The sequence below is a fragment of the Corvus cornix genome, chromosome 6, assembly GCF_000738735.6.
Source record: "Corvus cornix cornix isolate S_Up_H32 chromosome 6, ASM73873v5, whole genome shotgun sequence".
Taxonomy (NCBI): Eukaryota; Metazoa; Chordata; class Aves; order Passeriformes; family Corvidae; genus Corvus; species Corvus cornix.
Window position 1 is genome coordinate 32,096,816 of NC_046336.1, and position 19,407 is coordinate 32,116,222.

Here is a 19,407-nt window from a genome sequence, read left to right on the forward strand (position 1 = left end):
AAATAAGAGCTTAAATATGATGCTGCCATAGAAGCCCCCCTAGCTAATTCTGTATTTATATGGCTTAGCCTAAGGAAGGGAATATTATTTCTGAATCTAGTAGTTATTTCCATTAAGCCCTGAGTTTTGCCCCTCCAAAGAACAAAATAGTTTAAAAATGTTCCTGTTAGAAGTTCTGCTGCAATATGAGAAAAGTACCTGAGAGAAGACCTAAGAGCTGAAGTTAAATGTTATTAGGAGTTTCTGATATGGTGTGTCAGCATAGGCTAAGGCCCCCATAAGCAAAACACTAACAGAAGACCTGGGCTTCCATCCCCACTCAGCTTGGGGCATGATTTTTCTCCTCTGGATGTTACTTCTGTGTTTTTGAGTGCAACATACCTCACTTCTTGACTGTGTATGGAAAATAATGCAGAAATTAGTTCCTGTGTGCTGGGTTCCTTTGACCTAGCAGGTATCCTCTATTGTTATTTGGCTGATTTCTGTTTAACAGTTTTGGTTTAGTCATGCAAAAGTAGACATTTATGGTTAGTGACAAAGGGCAGCAGAACAGAAGTCAGTTTAATAAAATATGAGATAGAAGCTGACCTACTGGGCATCTCTAAACTGGCTGAGATTCTTTTAAAGCAAACTGCAGCACCAAATGTTGCCTTTCCCTGCAGGAGGAACTTCTTGAAAATAATTTGCAAACGTTAGCTACTGATGTGGCTCCGGTTTATAAGAAGCTTGCTCCAGAAGCTTTCCAGAACCAGGTAGGTCTGAGACATCCAGCTCTGAACAGCAGCGCAGTTTCAATCCAAAAAGCAGCCCCCGAGTATGTTCCTGGGTGGAGCTGCAGCCTTTGCCAGGGCCATGAATCCCAGTGCATTTGGCAAGTTTCCATATGCTGCACCACTTTACTTGAACTGGTGGTTAAGCAGCACCCTGAGCTGGGCATATGTGAAAAATGCTTAGAGATAATACTGTAAATAAAATGTTTTTACTACCCAAGACATTTTGCTTGTGGCTGACTTGATTATCTCATTAGCATCCAGCCATAAATATTACATGTTTCATAGGAAAATATATCATTTTGAATCAGTGAGTCTGTCTGGCTGCCTTGATTCTGTCACAAAGCTGCCTGGTGCCTTGTGGGGTTGCAAACCCATGCTTTCAGTCCCGAGTATGTGCAGTTTATTTTCCTTTCAGGTGGAAAATGAGCACATGGGCCCTGACTGCCGGCTGGGCTCCAAGGACGGTCGGCCCTTCTCTGGTGTCACTGCATGCATTGATTTCTGTGCCCACGCCCACAAGGACACACACAACATGCACAATGGGAGCACTGTGGTATGTATGCAGCATCTTCTCATTTCTGCTGTTCACTGGGATTACTGAGAGTTTTAAAGTGCTGCTTGTGGGTTCATTTGCATAAAGGTTTTGAAGTTATTTCAAAATTAACTGCATGTTGCTATTTATCAATGCCCATGTTATTTGCGTATATTTATTACTGTCTACAGAGGACATGAGTTCATCTTATTGCAGAACAGATCAAAAAAGGGATGGGATTGATCCTTCCTACAAAATACCTCCATTCTGTAAAGACACTCAGCTCTTTGGAGAGGCCTGGCCAGGGGGCAGATAAGTTATTCCTGTGAGAGGGTTGATGGTAAAGGCAAATAATTGTCTAACCAAGGAGCTGTACAGACCTCTGTAGAGGAAGAGCTAAAGCAAACTAATTCATTACGAACTTAGCTCACCCAGGCTCATCAAATTCACTCTTTCTTCCACTGGGCACTTACTAGGCTTCATGTTAATGTAGTTACAGGTCAGAAAGTAGACAGTATGAAATCTTGGTGGAGCCAGGTGACTATTATGGTCTTTAAATCTCAGTATGAAAGAAAAACCCACAGATTGGTTGGTGTAGCTGTTGTATGAAATATCTTGATGGATTGCCAGTGAGAAAACTGGTTGGGAATTACTCAGCTGAGTGATCTCCTAGAAATTAAGACCATAGTGTTGAAGAAAGACAAGCTCAAAGGAGAAAAGGTAAAACTGGCAGTGTTCTTTGAGCAGTTGGAGCACTGCAGTGCTCAAAATAGCGAGGATGACTTCTTGTACAGCAGTGCAGGTAACAAGAGTAACTTCTGTATCAAAGGATGTCTATCACAAATTGAATTGTTGTGTTGTTGTGATTCAATAAAATGTTGCATTTACACCTATAGTTAACATTGAGCATTTGTATGTGACAGTAATGAAATGACTGGTACAGTTGTTTGGTGTTAATTGCGTGCTTGTAAGGTGAGCAAATGTCCGTTCCTTTAAAGTATGGAAGCAGGTTTGGGAATCCACCAGGAATGCCAGTCCTCCACAGACTATTATTTTTGCTTAGTGTTGGAAGTATACATTGCAAAATTGCTTCTGAAGCGTAGGAATTCAATGCCCTTAAAGACTCTAAACTTGAAAATGAGACCTCCTTGTCAGACAAACTGCACAATATGCTTTTTGATGAAATTTAGTTTAGATGTTCTGAGAAGAGTAGTTTAAGTGCTCCATTACCTCTTAAATTAAAGACAAAATGAAATGGCAGCTGAGTCTGCTACTCATTTTGCCATATTGGATCCCAGGAAAGTTCTAAGTTATGGCCAGAAGCACCTGGAGGGACAATTAAACCTTTTTTGAGGAATGTATTGGGGAATAGTTCTACAACTGCATTTATATGTAATCACCTGATGTTATTTCAGCTTCACATTATCCTTGCTGGTGTTGATACTTTATGGATTGTATGTGGTGTGTTTGCAAGTAATTCCAAGTCTCAGAAGCATGGAACATTACAGCTTGTGGAAGGTTGTTGTATGGACCATTATGTATCACTTTCTACCAAGTTCTGCCAAATTTTGTTGGTTTTTCAGAACATGACCAAATGATTATAGCTGCTGAAAACTATGCCTTGGAATCTGGTTTTCATGGGTAGCTCACTCACAAATAAATACTGCATACCTGTGTTCTCTTTATTTAGATAGGATTTCTTTAGTATTCTTGCAGCAAGGGGCTATTTGTAAATAGAAAATAGCTGTAAGTATCAACACTTGAGTTTAGCTACTTGAACTGGGACATATATTGTGCAAACAGAGAAATGTGAGAAGTTCCCTCTGCTAACCTGTGAGCTCCCAGAGGTTCCTGTGCTGTACCTGTGTCACCTGTCTGATGGCACAGCCTGGGGGACATGAAGTGGGCAAAAGGAAAGTATGTTTGGGGTTCCCGTCTCTGGTTCTGACCTACACACACCTGTTCAGGATAGATCAGGCCAACAGAACAACATGGTTTGTCTCAGTTGCAAAGGAAAAGCAAAGATGTTTGTATGTGTAATGGTGGGCAAGGCTGCAGCAGCACCTGAGTCCCAGTGGCACCCGCTCTGTCTCCAGCTGCACAGGGAGGGGGTGGGTAGGAAACCTAATTCCATCTTTCAGGTTTAGAAAGGCTGTTTGACTGCTCTGCTGAAACTTGAATGTAAAACATCTGTTATTACAACACAGTGGAAAAGGCTCCATCATTTCTACATGTGAGGTTCAAGAGGACACAGATCAAAGAGACCCAGAATAACACAGTGGAAGCTGTCTGGCTACAGATGGATGTCTGGAGGGAATTACATTGAGTTCCTGGTGCATTTTAAGTTTAAAAGAAGGGAAGAATAATAATGAAGTTTCATAAACATGCAGTTTTTACCATGACATCACTTAATCCAGAATAGGTAATGGGTTTGATCACCAAGCACACTGGAAACCTAAGCAAACCATTTGGCCAACATTTCTTTGGCCTTTGAGCATCCTGGATGATTTAGCTGCATGTTCTGAAAAAAACAGAGTATTGGGATATGCAGCTTCACACTGTAAATGGCCTTTAACAGACTTGGTGGTTTTCTCATGTTTGCTTCATTTTGGTCAGTTTGCAACAGTGTCAGTATCAATAGAAAATACTGCTTTTCGCTTCTCAGCAGTGGCTTCTAAGTTCCTTAATGTAATATTTTGCACAGATTTGAATATTGGAGGGGTTTTTTAAAGCAGATATTTCTCATTTGGTGAGACTTTACACCTTTAACTGTAAGGTTTTAGCTTATCTGTACAGCCTTTATGGCTGGTTTTCCCATATCATTAATTTTCAGTTATCTGTTTGCCATTGCATCCTCAATTTTATGTTATAATATTTTAAGGGGGCACTGACTGTGAAAGTATACATGTGTTAAAATTGGTGTTGTGGTATTTGGGCTGTAGATGTACTGGTCTTCAGGTCTGGATACAATTTTGGATATACATTAAATTCTTAATACATAATCTAACTCAGTATTTAATATATGGTGTTTGCTGGAGTTGGCAGTACTTTCACCATAGTTCTGTCAATATACTACCACCCTCAAAACAGTTCTTCATTTTTCTTGTTCCAGAAAGTGTTGGCTTTTGCATGGAAATTTATAACTGTAAATTGGATAAGGGTTTCAATTTTCAAAATAATAAATATTGTGGATTTAATCTTCAAGACGTTTTTCTGATTAGTGCATCGGCCAGTTACAGGCTGGACATAGTATTCTAAAAGACCATTGCCCAGTTTCTGATGAAAACAAGTGGGAGCCAGGCCCCTCCATGCTGACTTCATTACTGCTTTTGTTTATAATTTAGAAGGGGAGAAGTGCACTGGGCTTTCTGAGAACATCAGTCATATATAATCATGCTCTCTTATATGTCTGACCCTCTCTCACCCTTCATGAATAATTTGGCATCTGCTGACTAGTTTCAAACAGATTTCACTGAACATGGCAGAAACTGAATTGTCTTTGGAGATTTTTTTAACCTCTTGTTGTGAGTTGTGAAGTGTCACTGTTGAGTGAGGGGAGCCGGATCCAGGGAGGAGGTAGCAGGGTCCTTGCAGCCATGGCCCTGAGCCTCAGGCAGGCCCCGCTTTTGCTGGCTGGTGCCCAGCAGAGGTGGGAGCAGGGATCACTGCTGGGCCTGGGTGTGTGGGAGTGCGGGGATGGAGAAGCCCACAGGAAGTAAGGTGCCAATCGCTGCTCACGGAACAACTTGTTGTTTTTTCTAAATCTCCCTCATAGTGCAGAGGCTGCCCAGATGAGGTGAGTACGCATGGAGCCGGCACCTCAGTGAGCGCTACAAAGCAGCTGCTAAATGCCTTAGAGCCCCCTCTCCATCCCTTCCAACTGCCTCCTGAAAAGCTCTTCCTTGTCTCTGCCCCTCAGATTTCCTCCTTTTGCTGCTCTGCAACTGCTAAGCTTTGCATAGAGCTACTGATAAAGTCCTAGCCACCACCTTTTTGGTTCAGGATTTTTAGTTTGTGGTTCTGTAATTTTATTTTTCTAGAAATAATTGTGTGGCGCCTTTATGCAAAACCTGTGCTGTAAAATAAAAAATGTTTGGGTTTTCTTCACCCCCTAAATAATATTCTTCTCCTCTGGAATGTTAGGCATGGTGACAAGATTCTGGGAAATTGGATTGACTGTTCATGATAGGCATCATATTCAGCCTACACACTGCTGGAGTGATACGTTTCCATTTAGGGAGCACCATCTCATCCTTGGATGGTGCTCCCATTGCTTTATGTGTGTAGTTGGTAACTCCTGCGAAATAGCAGCTTACCTAAGCCATGATATTGATGTATGGCTTTCTAGCCATGTAGCAGTCCCTTGGGAATATAAGTGACAAAACTACAAAAGGGTGAATGTTTGTACACGTGCTCAGGCACACAGAGCTGTTGCCATCCCTTGGGAATGACACCAGGGATTATAGTGCCAGTGTTAGTGCTGCTTTCAAGGGGAAGGGTTAGTAAGAGCTGGAACTCAAGGAGTGCTGGAAATGTTCAGCACTTATAATGATGCTAAGAAAATGATTGCAATAAGTTGGAATATTTATTCACATTTCTGATGTGTGCTCATCAAACTGGATATAACCAGCACTCTCCTCTGGGCTCCAAGATCTCACAACACAGAATAACAGGAAGTAGGGCAGTAGCCTAGGAGAACATTTCCTGGGTCTTGTGAGTTAATTACAGCGGGGTGTTAAGAAAGTGTTGAGAGAGGGAGGGAGTTAGAGCTGAGATTTGCAAAAAGTAGAGAGTGGTATGAGTGATTGTTTGTGCTGGTTTGGTTTTTTTTTTTCATTTGCCAGCCAAAACAAAAACAAAAACCAATTCCAAATCATAGAACAAATTCCAGATCGTAGACGCTTGTTGTTTAATGCAAAAATAATTTTTTGTATTTTGTAATCCTTAAAAATTAATCTGAACATCAAAGATACATTTATGTATTAAAAGAAAATAATCTGAGTGCTTAGGAACTTACAGTATGTTTACAGCTGAGATTATTTACCAAGGTTGGCATATATTTGTAGATACTGTAAGCTGAGCCAAAATTTCACTTTCCCATCCAAGACACGTGCCTTGGTCTTGAAGTACTAATAGTTTTTCTGTGTCATTGTAGATCAAACAAGTATTTGTCAGATGTTTGCATTTGAAAGCCCTATAGCATTGTGGCCATAGAATACAAGTAAGCAGTGAAGCCTAGGATGACTGCCTGAGTCTCTACGTAACTTGTGGTTTGTGTGTGGTTTATTTGTAACTGATTCTGCTCGTGCCAGGTCTGTACGTTAACGAAGGAAGATAACCGGAGAGTGGGGGTGATTCCAAGCGATGAACAGCTCCATGTGTTGCCTCTTTACAAAATCTCACAAACAGATGAGTTTGGCACTGAAGAGGGCCTGGAAGCCAAGATAAAAGCCGGAGCCATACAGGTGCTCACAGCGTTCCCCAGAGAAGTGCGAATGTTGGCTGAGCCTCTCAGAGCTACCAAGAAGAAGAAACCAGACACAAGGAGGACCCCGACTGAAAAGCAGCCATTAATAGATAAAAAATATTCAGCACCAGTAAAACTGAAAACTGAAGCCCCAGAAAATCTTGGCAACACTTTGCATTGTTTAGGTGAGTGATGCTTATGAAATTCTGACAGTTGGTTCTGGTTCTGTGTTCTGATACACATCTGATGGGAGGGAAAAGCTCCTTTAAAATAAACTACTTGTATATTCTGCATTTTAAGGGCTAATGAACAAGTCACTGTAGCCAGTGTTGTCTCTTGGTGCAGAAAAGAATACAGGTGATTACGCAAAAATAGTCTGTTGGTGTGTCAATGCCTGTGAAGTATTTCCAAGTTCCCTTATTCTAATAAATAATGGCAGTTTGACCATCCTGAAAGAACATTGTTGGAATGTTTACCTAAATAAGCAACTTGAATTTCTGTCACTTTAAAGTACAAGAACTGTGTTCTCCACTTCCTATGGCAGATAATGGCTTTCTCAGAATCTGAGCTGTGATAATTTCCTATCAATGGCACGGACGCTGCTGCACAGCAAGAGATTTGCAAAATCTCCCAGGTTTTATCAAATGACAGTGCAAATTGTCCCTTGCAGGACTGTTAACAAGGAGCAGGGCAATGGAGTCTGTCAGCAGCAGGTGCCAGGGAGGCCGTGTTTTTTCCTCTGCCACAGCCCCCGTCTGGGCAGTACAGAGCTGTGCCTGGGCCGAGGTGTGCGGAGGCACTGCTGGTCTACACTGTGGTACCCGGTGTCAGATCTTGGGTCAGGCCTCCACAGGGTAGGACTTATTGGATGGGACTGGGCAGTAATGAGAAGTAGAAAAGAAGGAAGAGGTGGAAGAAGCCATGGATGAAGAAGCCATGGACTTAAAATCTCTGATTAGCACGTGAAAGATGAAATTGAAGCACAGCCTGTTAGGAAGAGAGGAAAATTAGCCCATCTGCTGTAATTTTGAATTTTATTTCATGAGAGACATCCAGACCTATGTAGCAGATTTAAGGGGAGGAATAACAGGTAAACATATTTCAAAGAATGTCTGCATTTTGGGGGGGACAACATTTAAAAAACAAAAATCCACTTGCTACACTTTCGTAATTGAGTGCTGTGGGTTGTTAAAACTTATTTTCACACGGTGGGTCTCTCTTCTGAGGTGATGGAGAACGCAATTCTCAAATGCTGTGTTTAAAATCTTTAGGGCAAAGGCCTTGCTCTGGGGTGGGGGCTGTTAATGTCATTAAATGCTTTGTGTTTTATTTCATAGAATGGGTTTTTAAAGAGTTGGATGTGGCCTCCTCATGTCCCCGTACAGCTTTCAGTTTTTGCATACTAACTATTGTGCCTGTCATTATATCATTTTGAATTTTTTGCATTCCTATTGGAGGAATGTTTTTAATTCGTCACTGATTTATAAATTACGAGGAGACAGAGTAGAAGAAAGAATAGTGCTCCTACACTGTGTAAAAACAACCATTCTGTGTATTTATGGAATAAAGAACACTGACAGAGACAGTCTTTTACGAGAGTAAGCAAGGGCTCTCTGGGGGGTGCCCGTCTGCTGGCAAAACGCATGTGAAGCCATTGCAGAGCATGATGCAAAGCCCATCATAGTCGATGGAGTTCTTTCCCACTGCTCCCATGGACTCTGGGCTGAACCTACCCATGATGAGAATCAGTCATGTGAGGAGCCTGTTCCCCAACCAAGCCCAGCAGTAGGCAGCCATGGCTAGAAACTGATTAGGGAACTGACAGAAATTGAACAAGGATGTCTGCACAGAGATCTGAAATAATGAAGCAATTAGATGGAAAGATGGAAGAAAGCCAAATCACATGACTCAAAATTCATTTTGTAAGGATGGATTTACCTGGAGCATGTTGCCACATGCTTTTTTTTTAAAGACAATTTCTGAGCCAGTATTGGAATGCATGAATCATTGTAATTCAGTAACTGTTTTTGCTGTGATGGACAAGATCCATAAACAAGCTCTTTCCTTTTGATCATAATGTGGGGTTAAGGCAGGTCAGAATTTTGACTGATTCACAGGCTGAATTTCAGACTGAATTTCATCAACTATGTAAAAACTGAAGGCCAGCAGTCAGCTGCTGGCAAGCATTTCTGTAGGACTGGGCTGTGTGAATTGGGATTCAGTGGTTATTTCATTTTATCTGTTTATTTTCTTCATCCCTCTGTGAAATACCTTTCCATTTTATACACCAGCAGCCTGACTGGAAATGGTTAAGGTGTTAATTGAGCAAGGTTATTTTAGATATATGTATACATACATAGAGATATTCCTAAAAAGCTAAAAATCACCGTTTTGAAAAATCTGTACTCAGTGTGCATTTTTCATGTTAGAAAGCAAGTAAGAGAGGTATTTTATAGATTGAGAAGTACTTACACTTTGGTGTGCATTTCTTCTAGGGAACAAAACAGATGCTTTAAAACCTGGAATAAAAATGGAGACTTCCAACCACCTTTATGCCATGAAACATACTTCAAACACTACTAAAAATTGCTCTTTATTGAAACAGTACACGACTTCCTCCCCCTTTAAGGTGGATAGTTTACATCCCTATCCGTCTCTCGCACATAAGCCTGGCCTAACTGCAGTGACTAATATTCAACAAGATTTTTCAGTTCCCTACGGGTATTTTGAATGCAGTACCAAGCAACCTCATGTGACACCTTATGTTAATTGCAAGAACTTTGATGTGTCAGTCAAAGACTATACTGGAATTCTGCTGAACGATAAGGTGAATGGTGTGCCACCGATTCTTCCCGAGGTCACTGCTCCAGGCCTCCCAGCCCACAAAGAGCCCCTGCCCACTATACTTGAACATCAGCCAGACAAACAGAATTGTCAACTTCAGTTGGACAATTCTCCTTTCTCAGAGATGATCAGCTCTTGTGACTCATCAGTACCGCTAAGCTCTTCAGCAAAGGATGCCATCATAAATGAAGCTGACTCTTCCCATGGGTGCCCAGGGGAAAAGGGCAGCTCCCATCAAGGACAAATGTGTGACTTTGACTGTGTTGACGAAAAGCAAAACAGTGCACTGGGACAGCCGGCTGATTCTGAAGAAAAGGCTGAGGAATTGTGGTCAGACAGTGAGCACAATTTTTTGGATGATGACATTGGTGGGGTTGCTGTGGCACCTTCTCATGGTTCTATCTTAATTGAATGTGCAAGACGTGAACTCCATGCTACCACACCAATTAAAAAACCCAACCGCAATCATCCCACAAGAATTTCTTTAGTTTTTTACCAACACAAAAATTTAAATGAGCCAAAACATGGTTTAGCGATGTGGGAAGCAAAGATGGCTGAAAGGGCGAAAGAAAAAGAAGCAGAACGATTAGGAACAGAGAATCCTGAACTGAACTCTAGCAACAGGAAAGCAAAGCAACCAAGTGAAAACAGAGGTATTTTTTATGAAGACAATGAGTTCAACCAAATTCCATCCCGCAGAGCATTAACAGTAACCAAGGATAACGTAATCACAGTATCTTCGTACGCCCTGACAAGAGTGGCAGGGCCCTACAACCATTGGGCGTAGGTGTCGGTGTGGTGTGCCCCTCCTGGTGCAGTTACATGGTGTTTCTTTAAGGTGCTGTTAAAGAACAAGTCTCGCGTCGTTTACTATTTGCTCATCTCAACCATTTTAAGGCTGAGGTAAAAACAAAAAAAAAGGGGGGGATTTCTTCTTAAACTGTGACTTTAACATTTGGTGGTGCTCAAGCACATTTTAAGCAAAAAAAAAGTTCTATAGTTTTAATACATTCTAAAAAAGATTTTGTTTAGGTTATTAACCTTGATTGAATCATTCAGTTTATTACCTTTAGGAATTTATATTTTGGTGCTTTAAATCGTCTGTTTACTACAAAAATCATTTATAGGGATTTTAACAGGTTCACGTTTTATGGTGTTAAATCAAGTTATACAGTTATAGCTCTACACAGCTCTTGGTGCTTAACCACATCAAACAGTAAAAAATAAATAAGCTGAATTATTACTTCATGGTGCCATTGCTTTAACAACTTCCAACCATTGCTATATAGTCCAAATTACACATAAATCTTTTAGAAAACCAATGAATTTTATTCTTTAGATTTGTCAGTAGAATGAAGTTATTGGTAATGATGGCTGGAAGTTGTTTCTAAGCTGTAAATATATATTTTAAAAGCACTTTCTATTTTTAAAATTAACTTGAAATAGTATAGTATAAGGATCATATTGTCTAAGGTTTGTGCATACTCTACAGAAGAAATGATTTTATTCTTGCTGTGTAGAGTTCCATGGTGTTACAGCTGCAGGATGTATGCTGATAGCATATGTGGTTGTTTTTAACTTGCCCTTTTTCATTGAAGATTTTATGTTGCATATAAACAAACAGTTATGGATTATAGAAACTTTTATTCTTTTTCAAGAGAGTGTACAAACGTGAAATGAGGAGATGCCTGGTCAATACATGTGTTGCTACTGGGAGTTATGAATATTATCTGGGTTTTTTTAAAGGCAGCATTTGTTACGGTTTCTTTGAGCAGTAAGTGCATCAGTCTCATTTGTTTGCAGCGTTCTAAGTTAACATGGCAACCAAATGTTCCTAATGCCTCAGGGGTAGGATTGTTTTGGGATAAAAAAATACCCCCTAGAGCTGCCTTATTCTATTCTGATAAAAAAAATAATTTGGGAAAAATACAAAGGAAGTGTTGGAAAACTATCAAATTTCTAATATTTAGCAGCAAATTTTTTGTTAAGAATAACCTATCTGTAATATTCACCAACTTTCTGAGTTCAGTTTTTTTACAAAAATGTTTTGTAAATTTTTGAAGCAATTTATACATTTCACGTGGAAAGGGTTGTATCCTTCCTTGAAATTTATGTTCTTCATTTCTCTTGAGAAAGTGACATCATGAAACGAGTATTTGCTAAACCAGAGGGAAAACAGACACTCCATTGCTTTTAAATACTGTAGCATCCCACTCTTCTTTCTGATTCTCCTCTCCTATGTATTTCTTGTTTAAACTTATTTATTTAAACAAATGACCAAATGACAACGTTAGCTAAGGACTGACCTCATCCTGCAACTTCTTCCATGCGAGCCAGTTGGAGCCAGGAGGAGCACTGACGCCAGGACTCCCTGAGGTCCAAGCACTGCAGGATCAGGCCCACACACAAAGCTCTCCCCTCCTTCTGCCTCGGCGCCCGCCCCGGCTGGGGAACCTGTAGGTAGAATGAAGTCACTTTTCCAGTGTGAAAACATACTAATAATATACTTGATAATATTATACTGTAGTGGTGCTGTATAGAGGAATATGAACTATCTGGATCTGCTTTATTTAAAGACAAGGTGCTTTTTCCTTGAGAAGCTGAAGTGCAAGAACTCTATTTACAGTTTCGGTACGAAAAGTACATCAATGGTGTTTTAAACACATAGCGCTAGTCAGGACCTTGGTGCTACAAATCCTTTGGTGCGGCTGTAGATCCATGAGACTGTTCTCCTGTAGCCACGTGAAGCGTTTGCAGGAGCCAGGTCTGAAGTAGCAATCACTATGTCATGATCTTGGGTTCAGTTCTGCAGATTCCTGTTCAAATTAACAAAGCTATTGATGGCAGAGGATGGAGGAATTGAACCAGTTCTTTGTATCTTACCTATTTTAACTAAGACTTGTAAAAACCGGGTATGCTGCAAATTTTAGTTCAAATCTTAATATTAAATAGAGGATACGAAGGGATTGTAAATAATGATAAAACAGAACCAATATTATGCCATTGTTTTGTACCAGCAGTTTTATGCTTATTGACTATGTAATATACAGTATACATCAAATCATTATGGTATTTTGTGTGCCTTAGATTTCCATTTTAAAACTTGTATATTTTTGGTGAGCTGAAGATTACTAGGAATTGCAGCTGTTCATACAGTCAGTAGTACTGTACATTCCTTAGCTGTTCCAGTCATGTATTTGTCCCACACCATGTACAGATTTGTTTATTGGTTTCACTGATAGCCCTGACAGCTTCAGTTTCTGAAATGCTGTAATTCAGCACTCCCATGTGATAAATTTTCTACACAAAATTAGTAAGTTACAGAGCCATCTCTTTACCTTTTAAAATGTTCATACCATTAAAGTGGATAATTTTTACTTGAATCATCTCCTACAAATGCCTGTATTTTACTTATTGGAAACTTCGGATAAAAATGTTCCATTGAAAAACCAGCAGCTTCCCTCTTAGAAGTGAGGCACTGAAAGGTGGATCTAAAAGGATCCCTTCAAACAGGTAGCCCAGGTCTACTTTTTCTTGAAATGGCAATTCTAACAAAGAAATGCGTATCTTAACATAATTAATACTATTAACTGATAGGTGCTAAACTCACAGTTACTACTTCATTAATTTTACTTACATGAGAGAAATATACCATCTGTACAATAACATATCACCCACGGTGCTCTTTCCCTGGCTGTCTATCACCTAAACTGCTTTTTCAATGTGTCCTACTAGGCAGGTTGCCCATTTCTACTTCCTGCTGGACACATAGTGGGTTGTGATTTGAGAAGCTGATCCTTTCTATTGCTGTACTGCAGTATAGAAAATGCAACTATTTACTGGTTTTACAACTCTGTGCTATTTCTTGTAACACTTCAGAATATTTATCAGTCTTGTAGACAAATTGTGTTGTTTTCAGTAAGGTTATAATTTTATAACAGTATTTATCTCTTAAAATCTTCAACTCTGTGGGTCTGTTCTTTCCTTTGCCGCCCACACAACCACTTGTAATTTGCTCTTATGTTTTAACCCAAGTCCTTCTTGGGTAGCCAGACCAGGAGCTGGATCTAAAATTAAGGTAGCTGGCTAGGTCAGACCTGCACATTTTACTTGGTTTCCGTCAGGTGGCACAAAGTTCTGGGTGAAAAAACAGCACATGGATTCAGGTGTGGGCTGGCAGCAGGGTGTGCTTGTCTTTGGATCATTTTTTACAGTGTACCAGCAAAAACTGTCATGATTCAACACAGGACACCTCTGACTTCCCAGAAGAAATGTGTCTCATCCCTTTGTCCATTGGGTCCAGTACTATGACTCCACCTCCGCTATGGAGGGGAGGAGCAGGCCTTGTTGCAGGACCAGTTCTGTTTGACTCCCTGTGGCAGTTGCTGCAGTTGTATCCAGTTAAACAGTGAATTTACTGATTTTTCACATGCTAGTGTATTGCAGGAAATAGAAAGAAATATTTCTATAAATACTTCAGTCACAAGATCTAAGAAGTTTTATAAATACTTACAAATACTTGCAGCTTCCAACTTATAACAGTTGTATTCAGATTTTTTAAGGACTTTATAGGCTAACTTTTACTTAAGAATCTTAACTGCTGGTGAAAGTCCTTGTCTTACCTATGACAGTGCTTCTCTAGATGTAGAACAGGAAATAACTACTATTTTGAGGAACATTTTATGTTAAGCATGGGTAAACGACAAGTTGTCTAGTACTTAAGATTCTTTCTAACATACAACTGCATGGGGGCTTTTAAAAGACCTTTTTAATTTCATTGCAATATTAACTCAATTTGGTGGATTAAATTTGGGTTCTGTTCACACTGCTGCAGCCCTGCTGACTGCAAAGTGCTCATTTACCAAGTTTTCCTGCAATTTCCGTATTTAATTGGATGGATATGGACAACAGTTGACCAATGTCTGTGCCAACTCAGACGTCAGTCTTGCTCTTTCACTTCCCATGCAACTTCTCTAATGTTGAAATTAACTCCCATTTATCAAGCAGCCATCAGCTTTGTAATACATTTTTATATATGGTTGTTTTCTTTTCCATAGAAATCCTGTAATTTCTAGGCTATCAGAAGGAAATAGCTGTGCTCTCAGATACACAAAAAACTCAATTGCACGGGCACTTCCATGCTTTGTGTATGTTAACACCAGTTACATTCAGGCAGTGTGGGACAAACTCTTTCAGGCTTATTGTGGTCACTAAAATTCAGATTAGGGTCTTTGTGATGTCTACTCATAAAATTGTGTTTTATTTCTTGTGTGAAAGCTGTCTGCCAAGCTGTGACGATCTGATCTTAAATAGCAATTAGAGAGGAGGAACAGTCCAATCACATTTGAGAATTCCTGCTTTTTCAGGTCTTGATCTGACTTGCAGGAGGAAGTGTGGAGGGAGTATCTTTCTATTGATTATTGTGACACCACGGTACTGCACTGCAATGGCTGTGTCACAGCACTGCTCTAACCAGTAAGATGTTTCATTGTGGGTATTATGTACAAATTCACCTCTTTCCGCAGTTCCTCCACAGACAAAAATCTCTCCTTTGGTCTCTGCCTGCAGATACTGGTTTAAAAAAAAAAAAGGTTGGAGAGAGTTAGTCTCTCTTGACCCTTTCTTGATCTGTGTAGACAAAAAAGGTAGCAAGCACTGCTGTCATCACCAGCCTGCTGCCCCTTCCCACCATCAAGATAGAGAATATAGAAAGCTGATGGGATGCTGGTTGGACTTGATGGTCTTCAAGGTCCTTTCCAACCTTAATGATTCTCTCTGCACAGCATAAGTAAATCACAGGCAAAGTTGTGAAGGTACAATTGGTTTTTGAGTCAACCTATGTACATGTAATTGCTGTGATACTTCTTTATACAAACACTTCTTTTGGTCCATCTGACTTTAAATTCAGTAGCTTATTTTATTTTGTTTGTGACACACTTACATTCTCCTTGAATCTAAAACAGAGTGCCCAGTGTCAAAAGTCTAGAGGACGTGGCTACTTTAACAGTTCAGGAAGTGGTTTTAGTCTGTTCTGGGATTACCTGATGTTTAGTCAGTCTTCACAAGTTGTCTATGTGCTGCTTTAGGATGTTGCTACAAAATTACTTAAAGGAAAGAGTTTTACATTTGAGGTTTCCTGAATGACCAAGGATTTCTAATAGTAGAACCCGATCAGGCACCAGGATACATACGGATAACTTCTTCTAAGGAGTAGTTGAAAATACGCTGTGTTTATTACTTCCCTGTTAAAACTTTTTTGGTTCTTTTAGAATAGGCAAAACTTTTTGTTTAATACTGGCACATGACTAAATTATGAAGACTTAGTTCTACATGATGCTGTGTTGTCTCCCTGAAAAACACTTAATATGGCTAGTGTTGATTAGTAGATACCACTTTCTACTCTGTACAGGTGACATTGGATACTCGCCACCTTTCTCACTCCATGGTCTTTCTGGATCATCAGCTTTGGTTAGCAGTTAGTGCTGGCTCACTTTCTCACCTGCTGCTGAATGCTTTCAATGCTTGTAACTACTCCAAAGTTTTTCCCTTTGCAGATCTGCTTCAGCACTTGGCATCAGCAGCACAGCTGTCAGCCTGCCCACGAGTCCCCCTGCACGCTGCCCTGCTTTGTATGAAAATCAGCCATCTTCATCTCAGGAATGTCATATGAAGCTATTCTCCTTGGGACTCTCCCCCTAAAATCCATGTCTTTGTCATCTGGAACAGACTACCCGGAGAAGCTGTGGCTGCCCCATCCCTGTAAGTGTCCCAGGCCAGGCTGGACAGGGCTTGAAGCAACCTGGTATAGTGGAAGGTGTCCCTGCCCATGGCAGGGGGTTGGAACGCGGTGAGCTTTAAGGTCCCTTCCAACCCAAGCCAGTCTGTGATTCCATGATCTTACATTCTATATGTTACAGTTCTAGGGCTTTTACTTCATGTTTTTTCATACAGAGCCTAGAATATTACAATTGGGATTTTTAAAAATTCCAATAGAGAGGGACAATTCATAATCTGTCAAAATCACTGTTTTCTTACTTTTTTTAATCAAATAATCAATTTTCCAGTTACTTTTCAGATTTTTTGATGTAGTTTTGACAATCTGTTCTTGTATCTGCAAGTAGCCAAACAAAAGAGACTTTGCAAAACTGATCACCCCCTGAGAAGAAAAAGTCATCCCTTCTCAGAGTACAGGATTTTATGTTGGTAGCATCTCTGTGGAATGGCCTCTTCTCTTTTGAGTCACTCTTAACAGCTCTGCTCAGTTCCTGGCATAAGACAGCTGCTGCAGCCCCTGCACGATTGCAAGAGCAGGAGCAATCAATCATGTTTCTTTATGTTTTCTGGTTAGATCAGTCACAGTCTTTGTAAGATATCCAAGTATTATATAAGTTAAATGCCTGAACTAACACAGGACTGCTTGGAAAAAAGATGTTCTTCCTCTGTGGCAAAAAATGGAATTGAAGATGCTTGAGAAGAAAATAATTAAGTAGTTACTGCCTTTTATTAAAGGGTATTGAGGTATCAGCATCACTGTTTCTTCATGTCTTTCTGAGACATAAAGACTTCAGGATTCTTTTTCCAATCCAGTTCCCCAGTTCATCATCCCAACAATTGCTCATGGTATTTAACCATGAGCTAGCTTCAGTTTTAAAAGATGCAAGATGCTTCTTGATGCTGTATCCCTAATTCTTCCAGACAGTGTATTTTCCTTTCTTTTTCTACTGGGCCATTATATATGGCATTTTTCCACATGCACTTCTATTCAAATGCTAGAATCTTCCAACAGCATACTTGCAGTGAATGCAAGACTGGGGTGCTAAATAACATGAAGGTGACTTGCTTTGGTGTGAGTGATTAACGGTGCTTTTTTCAACACTTTGCACACCTTACACACATTCCTCACAAAGTCACAGAACACAGGTGTACACCTCAAAAACTATGTATGTAGGGAGGACAGGTTTGGCACTTAAACTACAGTTGCCGGTTACAGCAGATGAACTGTGTTCCAAAGAAGTGCTGTTGCAGTGGAGCAAGGGAACTGCTAGTTTTGATGTTCAGTAGTGCAGTTGTTGCCACAGAATGTTTTAATGCTGTCGTGGAAAGTTTTGTGACCTGATCAATATTTTTACATGTATATCTGTATTTTTATTATATTGTAATGGAAAAGGGTCTAGGGTTTGAGAGTTGTCTTAAAGTAAGAATGGAGGCCCTGATTCTCATTTATACTACTGTCCTTTGCATTGCATTGAAAGGATAAAGGGGCCTTAAATGGATGTTACTTTAGCTTACATCCTTCGGAGTATCCCATCACACTGATCAGAGTATAAAAGGACACTAGTATAAATCAAAACAGTTACCAAATGACTGATTTGTACAATCCTGAAATTAATTTCATGGTATCCCTACTGTGCACATACTGGCCAGTAACATCCAGATTGTTCTTAGTTTAGAAATACAGGTTGAAAAGAGACTTGCTTGGGTTTTATCAGGTTTTAAATATTTGCTTATATTGGCTGTCCTTTGCCCAACACGGTCTACAAAGACAATGTGGTAAAAGATTTGTACCTCTTGGTAATGGCCAGCCCAGAAATCTCTCAAAATTGTCAAAAATGCTATTTTTAAGCTTTGGTAGTTTTTCTTAAAATACTTGCTACCCTTTATCATAACTTGGATCCCTTTTACTTGATGATATAGACTGGGGTTGTGACAATCTACTGAACTCCCTTCTGTCCTGACTTCACACCCAGCAGAGTGCGCAGTGTTGCATGCTGTTGTCACACTCCGGTGAGTTTGGGGACATAAAGCTAAAAGCCAACACTTTCTGCCTTCCCTGACTGTGGTGCTACTTGCCAGGGAAAACCCTGGCATTGCTCTGCATGCCTGAGTCCTGCAGAGCTCCCCTTGCTGCCCATGGAAGTTTATGTAAACAACAGCCCCACTACATTGCAGTTAAGCAATGCAATGCAAACTTCTTGTTAAAAAAAAACGTTTGAGGAAAAGGAAAGATACTTTCCTTCTTAAATTTTTACACTGCAGTGATACTGCAGAGCCTAATGAGAACAGATTTTGTGCCAATTTTGCGAATGCCTGTCTAATCCATGCAACTCAAAAGGCAGCAGCTGAACTTCATGAAGCTCTTGTCCTTTAAATGAAAGAATAATTTTAGTCAAGAAGAACAAATGGGCTATCCCAGTCAGTACTGCTAAAAGAAAGCCAGTTCTAACCAATGCAAACATTCATACATTTCAGTCTTTACCAGTGAATTATTCTATGATAATTTGTTCAGTTTGGAAGAGACAGCTCTTCATAATGTGACAATATCATGCCAGGTCACAAGTACTGATCCAAATTTGCTATCATTAAGAACATAAATATGTAAGGACACACTGTACTGAAATGCTATGGCTAGTGAATTCCTTCCTGCCTTGGGAAGATAAAAGATTAACAATATGCCAGAGCAAAAGAAAAAAGTCATGGTTTTTTTTTTCCTTCTCTCCTTCTTCTTTTCTCTCTTTCTTTCTTTCCTTGGGATGCATTTGATATTTATTTTTCAACTTTGAATTTGAGGTTTTATTCCCAGTTACCAACCTATTGTACTGAAATCTGGAACATAAAATTAACATTTTTAAGCAAAAGATTATGTACAGGGAGAAAAAAATCAGAAAGAAAAAGCACTTCATTATGTCACAGTATTTACAGGAGAAAGTGTAAAAATTATTTCTTTTCTGAAAAAAAAAATTTGGGGCCTGATTCTTTCCTAGTATAACTGAGCATAGCTCCCTGAGGCTGGT

At 39.9% G+C, this 19,407-nt stretch overlaps 1 protein-coding gene across 3 annotated transcripts in view; it reads left to right on the forward strand.

Moving 5' to 3' along the window:
* Positions 1-12,999, forward strand: part of TET1 (tet methylcytosine dioxygenase 1) — a 63,596-nt gene extending 50,597 nt beyond the window's left edge. The window contains exons 9-12 of one of the 3 annotated variants that reach the window (XM_039553516.1): positions 663-752; positions 1,189-1,326; positions 6,618-6,957; positions 9,268-12,999. In XM_039553516.1, coding sequence (XP_039409450.1) covers positions 663-752; positions 1,189-1,326; positions 6,618-6,957; positions 9,268-10,403 — 1,704 coding nt within the window. In that variant the 3' untranslated portion in view covers positions 10,404-12,999. Of the gene's footprint in view, positions 1-662; positions 753-1,188; positions 1,327-5,080; positions 6,958-9,267 lie in introns of those variants that run through there. The other 2 variants (XM_039553517.1, XM_039553518.1) reach the window with 2 other exon arrangements.
* Positions 13,000-19,407: the final 6,408 nt, after the last annotated feature.